This window comes from Poromitra crassiceps (genome assembly GCF_964638095.1).
Source record: "Poromitra crassiceps genome assembly, chromosome: 8".
NCBI lineage: Eukaryota > Metazoa > Chordata > Actinopteri > Beryciformes > Melamphaidae > Poromitra > Poromitra crassiceps.
The window spans coordinates 39,301,463-39,310,549 of record NC_139629.1 but is presented as its reverse complement, the minus strand read 5'-3'; the positions used below and the strand labels follow the sequence as shown (position 1 = coordinate 39,310,549).

The window sequence follows — 9,087 nt, the reverse complement described above, 5'->3', positions numbered from 1 at the left end:
GTGATGCCCATTTGTCTCGCAGCCCTGTCTATTAGCCTAGGCATTTTCAGTGTTTTAGTTTAGATAGGCTATATGGCAAACTGGCAGAGAAAGAGAAAAATGCACGTCAATAAGGGTTTTATTTTGAAAGTCATGACAGGAAGTCTTATATTTTATTCTGGTTAACTTGACACCTTTTGTCCTGAGCGCAGCAGCGCGCTCCCAACTTTGCGCACACGGACTGGAGTCACCCAGGCTGTCCAGAGCAGAGCAGAGCAGAGCTACAGACGCACACCAACACCACACGCCTCCGTGCTCCAGAGAGGACAAACAGCCAACAGACCGTGTGGATACACTGACTGAAGCTTGTGAATTATGCTTTGGACTCTTATTTGCTGAGTGGGAGTGCGCTCCTCCGCGCTGTGGTTATGTTTGGGTCAGACCCTATATTTTAGTGTTATGTTTGTTTGGGTCAGACCCTGTATTGTAGTGTAATTTGCCTCGGTGGAACGTTGCTTGCAGTGATGGAAAGTCGCATGTTGCTGGCCTGGGCGCTGCTGTGCTCCTGCTCGCTCCTGCGGCCGTCTGCTACACAGAGCCCCTTACCTGAAGGAGGTAAGCCCCGCAGGACAGGTGGTCAGGGCAAGGCATGGTCACTCTCCATACCTTAGCCTGAGCGAGTCATGTGATCTTCTATTGTTTATTATTATAGTGTTTATATAATGTGTTTGAAGACCAAGACTGAAAAAGTCACATCTGGAGAGCATTCAGGACCAATGTTCCCTCTGAGCTGATTAGCTTCATTCAATAATTTATCCCATTGAAAACACAAATAAATAACAACAATAGGCCTAATAATAATAATAATAATAATAATAATAATAATAATAATAATAATAATAATCATAATAATCATAATAATCATAATAATCATAATCATAAATAACTGTCATCAGTCATTGCTTCACTTTGTCCACAGAAATGCAGCCAACATACACTGTAAAGTGAATGTGGAGGTTTTGGATGCAAATGATATTAGATGCAATATTATGGTTTAGTGAATTGGATGCGTCTGTCTGGGATCAGGGTGAATCAGGGCAGGGTTGATACTGCACCAGTGTTGTCACTGAAGTGAAATGGCATGACTCCATAGCCTGCAGCAACGCTTCCCAAAGCGGGGGCCAGGGACAACCCAGAGGTCCTGTGAGCTCCAGATGGTCCCCAGGTTCACACATTCGATCATTTAATTCATTAGAATATTTTGTTTAGTTTTGATCAGAGGTTTCTGTCTCCCCTACCTACACTTTAAATTCTGTTCCAAATCATAATTATATCATAAAAATCCTCTCATATTGGGAGTCACTGGGACAAAACTTGATGGAACAAGAATCTATAACTATGATATAGGGACAGGTCCTCCTTGAAAAGGCATGGGAAGCCCTGGCTTACAGTGAAGACTGGAGTTTCATCGCACACGTATGAATAGATGACTAACATTTGGGATTGTAAATCGATGCGATCACTTAAAGGTGCCATATCCTGCTATTTTTAACTGTATAAAACATGTCTCATGGGTCTTTAAAACAAGTAGAAATCGATGCTCACTGAAGTTGTTTTTGATACAAATACAGATTTGGTCAGTTGTCATGACAGTGCCTCTGCAACAGATGTGTGTGAGAGGCTAAAGTTGGTGGTGACACACCGAGTGTGTCAGCGAGCTGATCTTCATGACTTGATGTTGACATGCTAGCGAGGGCTTTGTTGTCACTGTGCCATTTATAGGAAGCTGATGAGAAGCAACCAACTTAGTTCACAGTAATTGTGCTTCTTAAACAGACTTGCTTTGATGCTATGATGTCCGAGTCAAAAATAGTGTGGTGGCCAGTAAAGGGCGGGGCGGATACTGGCGGGGCGGATGGAGGATGTAAACACTTTCACACCGGAGAGCCGTGTTCGATCCCCCGTCACGGTCACAGCGTTTCCAAACAGTCGCCCCAAACCTACAGTACAACCTTCACCAAGACGTTTTACTCGCCTAAACATAACCAAAGTTGTTTTTGTGTTTAACGTTGGAAAGGCAACAGGGTTTTCAAATGAACCGCCGTTTTGTTTCAAATTTACATTGAGATTGTAGGTTTGCGGAAACATAAAATGCGACATGTTTTAGAAAATGTAAAAGGCAGAAGTTTTGTTTCAAATTTGATTTAATGCTGACATTTTATTCTGGTGATTGGGTTGAAATGCATGTGTGGTCCTCTGCAGCACATCGTGTGTGTGTGTGTGTGTGTGTGTGTGTGTGTGTGTGTGTGTGTGTGTGTTTGTGTGTGTGTTCACATTGCACATGTAGCTTTAGTTTAAATGTTTTAGTGTGAACAGTATGAAAAACATACTTTGTGTGGGTTTGATTCTATAAGTCTTAGTGTCAGACTCATAAAACCGGCGTACGTAGCCTACAGACTTAGTTAGACAGACTTAATTTTGTCACCATCACATCACTGGTACACGGTACTGATAGTACACCAATCAATTGCATTTTAAAAGCGGACCTAATACCCTCAAACGTTTTCAGGTCGCATACCCCTACACTGACACAAATTAGACCACAGACCCCCATTCGATATGATTTTGTCCTAGGGTCCCCCACCTGATAAGACTTGTGCTTTTATTGACATTTTATTACAGAAAGTGTATGAAATCCATGACCACAACAGTCATACATTCTGCCATTGTGTTACTTATGGATGGAATTATAGTTATCCCCTTTTTTTTGCTGGGGACCCCCTGGAACCCCCTCAAGTACCCCCGGGAGTCCTCGGACCCCACATTGTGCAAGCACTGCTCTGGATAAGCATGTACCAGCTACCTCCAGACCTAAACATGTGTTGGAAGATAAACAAATACCTACACACAGGCAGCAGAGGAAGCATGGAGGCCATATGTGATGTGGGGCAGCTTTCTCGCTCCAGTGGAGCTGCTGTGCAAAGTCCAAACAACAAGACAGATGGAAGAAATTCTTTAGGTGGAGAGAGAGAGAGAGAGAGAGAGAGAGAGAGGCAGCGTGTCTGTATGTGTTTGTTTTGTGTGTGTGTGTGTGTGTGTGTGTGTGTTTACAGTACACGCCTCACTTCTCCTCTCAGCTTTCATCACCTGATCTCACGTGTTCAACATTCACATAATTGAAGGGGAAGCGGCCAAAGGAAATCATAAATCCAATAGACCCTTTTCGCAGCAACCGTTTTGAGGGGGTAATAAGCAGGAAGTAAAGCAGGTGACCGTGTAACCAATACCATCAATGATGATGCCGTTCATTTAGGCGTTCCAGTCCCAGAGCCCTCATTCATGTTATTGGTTACACCTGCTTTGCTTCCTTCTTTACCACCTCCAAACGGTTGCTGTGAAAAGGGCCTATATACTGTCAAGTCTCAACAGCATGGAGAGTCAGTGCCTGTAATTGCGCTAATATTAGTTAAAGGTCACAGTGTACTGGAGGCAGTTATGAGGTCATCATCTCCAGAAGCGTCATGCCCGTTGAAACTGAGATAATAATAAAAAACAAAATAGATCATGGCGGTTATTGGTAGTAGAGCATCAATCCCATTTTCAAACATGCGAACATGAAATGCTGTTAGTTATTAGAGGCATACTTTGCATAGCAAGTTACTGTAGTTGGCTACTTGTACTAAAGTTAGCATTGTAATGTTAGCCAGAGCGGTTATGGCAGTGAGCTGTTTTTACCGCCACTATCACAGGTTATACTGTAGTTAGCAAAACACTGAATTCCATTTGATGTCTCCAGGTCAAAATGCAGTTGTTTAAAAATAATTAGCATTGTGGATATAATCTTTTTATGTGAATAACATTTTTGGGTGAAGCTAGATTGAGCTATATTTCAAGAAAAGTGGCAGCAGTGTAGAAGCTATAGTGTAGAAGTGAGTGACTAAGCTAATAACCACAAAAGCACAAATAATTGACCAAAATCTCAAAGTAAATATACAGTATTTACCCTAATGAGAACAGGAGCAAAATATTGATGGTTAAAACAGAATAATGACATCACAACAGTCTAATCCTAATGTTAATTAAATGAGATATTCCTCTAAATCTGGCTTCAAATGGTGTTTTAGAAATAGCTAAATGGACCGATTGATAGAAAAATCAATCAATCATGAGTGGATTCAGCACACTTTATCTGGGCAGACTGATTGAATCATTGCAGATCTATTCAGACCTTATAATCGAGTGCACACCAGGATATCAAGATTGACACTTCTTTCTATTAATAGATTACATAAAAAAAAGTAGGATATGTGTTACTGCTTCATCAGATTCGCTTTGTAAATAATGATTACGGTAAGTAAAATAATTATTTTGGTCCATAATACATTTTTAAAATGTTCACCAACTACTTTGACAAAAAATGGCAGATCCCCTGCAGTACCTCTGCAGACCTGTTGAAGACAGACCACTGATCTAGCACTATAGGTACGAGGAAAAAGGTGTTGGCTACTTTTGACTTTGAGGTGAACTGTCCCTTTAATAAACATTCTGCACAACTGGAGATTTTCTCTGATCAAATGGTATCTCTCTTGCTGTTGCTTCTTTCTTTCTCTCTTTCTCTCTCCCCCTCTCTCTGTTCAGAGCGTATATGGCCATGCAGCATTCCTCCTCGCCTCTCAGATGGAACTGCCAATACACTGCCCCCCCCTTACTCTCTCTCTCTTTCACGCCCTTTATTCCATCCTGCCCCCCCTCCCTCCCTCCCTTCCTACCACTCATACCCGCCAGCTACTGTTGCCCCCCCTCCCTCCCTCCTCTCCTTCACCCTTGACATTCATTCATTTTGCAACTTTGCTTCCGTTACAAACGATGGAAAATTGGCAACAAAATCCTCTGTTTTGCTCATTGTGTGAATGATATGCCTTTTATGCACTGCCTGCACGATGCTGCCACCTCTCCTTCAAGTTTGTTTGGATCTATATGATCACTATGATCACTATGATCAGCCCTGTACTGTCATGACTCATTCTCACCCGTTCTCCTTCCTCCCTCACGCCCATTCACATGTCGCCTCTCATCCCTCTGCTGCTTTCATGCTGCAAACATTCCCCATAAAGGTTTTAATGACTGTGTGACTGTGTTGTTCCAAGGAGGCAGATCAAGAAAGAGAGGGAGATTCCAACTGTGTGCAGCATGAGAGGAGGACCTGTCTGTCTGTCTGTCTGTCTGTGTGTGTGCAGCATGAGAGGAGGACCTGTCTGTCTGTCTGTCTGTCTGTCTGTCTGGACCTGTCTGTCTGTGTGCAGCATGAGAGGAGGACCTGTCTCTCTGTCTGCCTGTCTGTCTGTCTGTCTGTCTGTGTGCAGCATGAGAGGAGGACCCGTCTGTCTGTCTGTCTGTCTGTGTGCAGCATGAGAGGAGGACCTGTCTGTCTGTCTGTCTGTCTGTCTGTCTGTCTGTCTGTCTGTCTGTCTGTGTGCAGCATGAGAGGAGGACCTGTCTGTCTGTCTGTCTGTGTGCAGCATGAGAGGAGGACCTGTCTGTCTGTCTGTCTGTCTGTGTGCAGCATGAGAGGAGGACCTGTCTGTCTGTCTGTCTGTCTGTCTGTGTGCAGCATGAGAGGAGGACCTGTCTGTCTGTCTGTCTGTGTGCAGCATGAGAGGAGGACCTGTCTGTCTGTCTGTCTGTCTGTCTGTGTGCAGCATGAGAGGAGGACCTGTCTGTCTGTCTGTCTGTCTGTCTGTCTGTGTGCAGCATGAGAGGAGGACCTGTCTGTCTGTCTGTCTGTCTGTCTGTCTGTGTGCAGCATGAGAGGAGGACCTGTCTGTCTGTCTGTCTGTCTGTCTGTCTGTGTGCAGCATGAGAGGAGGACCTGTCTGTCTGTCTGTGTGCAGCATGAGAGGAGGACCTGTCTGTCTGTCTGTCTGTCTGTCTGTCTGTGTGCAGCATGAGAGGAGGACCTGTCTGTCTGTCTGTGTGCAGCATGAGAGGAGGACCTGTCTGTCTGTCTGTCTGTCTGTCTGTCTGTCTGTCTGTCTGTCTGTCTGTGTGCAGCATGAGAGGAGGACCTGTCTGTCTGTCTGTCTGGACCTGTCTGTACCTGTCTGTCTGTGTGCAGCATGAGAGGAGGACCTGTCTGTCTGTCTGTCTGTGTGCAGCATGAGAGGAGGACCTGTCTGTCTGTCTGTCTGTCTGTCTGTCTGTCTGGACCTGTCTGTACCTGTCTGTCTGTCTGTGTGCAGCATGAGAGGAGGACCTGTCTGTCTGTCTGTCTGTCTGTCTGTCTGTGTGCAGCATGAGAGGAGGACCTGTCTGTCTGTCTGTCTGTCTGTGTGCAGCATGAGAGGAGGACCTGTATGTCTGTCTGTCTGTCTGTCTGTCTGTCTGTCTGGACCTGTCTGTCTGTGTCCAGCATGAGAGGAGGACCTGTCTGTCTGTGTGGGGACCTGTCGCAAAAGTTAATCCAAGGAAAAGTAATCAGAGAGTGAGAAATGTGGATATAAAGTTAGATGAAGTGAATTGTTAAGGTTGTAACTACTGGAACTGTACGTATCCTTTGATGTGGAGTGGGTGGCTTTTTATAAAGAACCACTTTGACACTTCCTGCTGGCTGTTTGTAGGTGGACCAAAAATGCCACAATGTTACTATTCAAAAAGAGCACAATGTCACTATTCACCCAAATAACTAGAGGTAATCACAGCAGCCACGCCCACACAGATGAACCCCCCTCCCAAGGACCACACCCATCTTCAAACTCTGCCTTCATTGTGATCTCCACTCAATACATCTGTAAAGTTTCACGTTGTCAAAATCTGTCCACAGACAGACATAAACCACACACACACACACACACACACACACACACACACACACACACACACACACACACACACACACACAGTGAAAACATGACCAGCCACATGCTATCAGGGCAAGTATCTCACGCAGCAGCACATTGTATCATTCCACTAATGATGCTTGAGGAGGGGACAATATATCAAAATTCAATATGGATTTGTGATAGAGAAATGTGACATACTGAGAGTATCGTGGAGCAGAAACATGAATTGCGATATTAGTGATCACAAATGAGACGGCTTGACCATCACATTTTCACAAGCTGCTCATCTAAAAAAATAATTTCCACTTTGTAATGACGTTTTTAAATTGTTGTTTACAGTCTAGCAAGCCAACATCATTGCTAGAAAGACGTGTGGCTCAGAAATAAACAGAATTCTGTACATAACTTTTATTATATCATATTTTGTATTGTATCAAATCCTTATTGATCTATAGCAATGTTTCCGAAAATGGGGTATGCATCCCCTTAGGGCTACGTGGAGGTACTACAGGGGGGGCTTGAGAGAAAGGGGGACATGAAAAAGTATAAGAATAAATCATGAAAATAAATGAAATGTTAAAATAAATCTGCTCAGGAGGCACTAATTGCAACTCTTTCACTCCCTTATTTTAGTTTGAGAAGCACTGATCTATAATAATAATTTCATTGATGATGCCCACATGTTTTGTTACCAATTATTTCTTCTGCCCCACAGTGCTGAACTGTTGTGAGGGCGATGTCCTCTTCTTATTGGATTCCTCCGGGAGCGTCTCCACCTATGAGCACACCCGTATTCTCACCTTCCTGTCTGAGCTCCTCCTCCCCTTCTCATTGGGAGATGACCAGGTGAGGGTGGGACTTCTGCAGGTGGGCACCCAACCACGCCTGGAGTTTGGCTTTGGCACTCACAATACCCAAAGTGGCCTCCAGGGGGCATTGAGGAACACCAAACCTCTCAGAGGGGACACCAACACAGCAGAAGCTCTGAGAATGGCTAAGGATTGGGTGCTGAGACCAGGGGTGGGGGGAGGGGCCAGGGCGGAGCTACCGCGCGTGCTGGTGTGGTTGACGGATGGGGTGAAACCGGGCGATGTGATTGGACCAATGGCCGAGCTGCGCGAGGAGGGCGTGGCCGTGCTGGTGGTGTCAACCGGGCACAGCAACTACCAGGTGTTGCGGCAGGTGGTGAGCCCCCCGGTGGAGGAACACCTGTACTTTGTGGACATCGATGATATGAGCATCATCACCGATGACCTACGGGATGCCATCATTGGTGAGTAGCAGCACTGGTATGGGTGGTGGTGGTGAGTAGGATCACTAGTATGGGTGGTGGTGGTGAGTAGGAGCACTGGTATGGGTGGTGGTGAGTAGGAGCACTGGTATGAGGGGTGGTGGTGAGTAGGAGCACTGGTATGGGTGGTGGTGGGGTTTACCCTGTCTCAGAATGCACCCTTGGGGGGTGAATTCGCATGACATTATCAGAAATTATGGAGCAGTGTTTTCACAAATCTGCAGCATGCAGTAACGTAGTGTATCAGACCCAGAGAGAGATCTGCAGCATGCAGTAACGTAGTGTATCATACCCAGAGAGAGATCTGCAGCCTGCAGTAACGTAGTGTATCAGACCCAGAGAGAGATCTGCAGCCTGCAGTAACATAGTGTATCAGACCCAGAGAGAGATCTGCAGCCTGCAGTAACGTAGTGTATCAGACCCAGAGAGAGATCTGCAGCCTGCAGTAACGTAGTGTATCAGACCCAGAGAGAGATCTGCAGCATGCAGTAACGTAGTGTATCAGACCCAGAGAGAGATCTGCAGCATGCAGTAACGTAGTGTATCAGACCCAGAGAGAGATCTGCAGCCTGCAGTAACGTAGTGTATCAGACCCAGAGAGAGATCTGCAGCGTGCAGTAACGTAGTGTATCAGACCCAGAGAGAGATCTGCAGCGTGCAGTAACGTAGTGTATCAGACCCAGAGAGAGATCTGCAGCGTGCAGTAACGTAGTGTATCAGACCCAGAGAGAGATCTGCAGCATGCAGTAACGTAGTGTATCAGACCCAGAGAGAGATCTGCAGCATGCAGTAACGTAGTGTATCAGACCCAGAGAGAGATCTGCAGCATGCAGTAACGTAGTGTATCAGACCCAGAGAGAGATCTGCAGCCTGCAGTAACGTAGTGTATCAGACCCAGAGAGAGATCTGCAGCATGCAGTAACGTAGTGTATCAGACCCAGAGAGAGATCTGCAGCATGCAGTAACGTAGTGTATCAG

The 9,087-nt window shown here is 45.5% G+C and overlaps 1 protein-coding gene across 1 annotated transcript in view; it reads left to right on the top strand.

Moving 5' to 3' along the window:
- The first annotated feature begins 277 nt into the window (after positions 1-277).
- LOC310781700 (von Willebrand factor A domain-containing protein 1-like) overlaps positions 278-9,087 on the top strand; it is an 18,127-nt gene continuing 9,317 nt past the window's right edge. The window contains exons 1-2 of the mRNA XM_083642302.1: positions 278-594; positions 7,534-8,091. Coding sequence (XP_083498428.1) covers positions 504-594; positions 7,534-8,091 — 649 coding nt within the window. The 5' untranslated portion in view covers positions 278-503. The remainder of the gene's footprint in view (positions 595-7,533; positions 8,092-9,087) is intronic.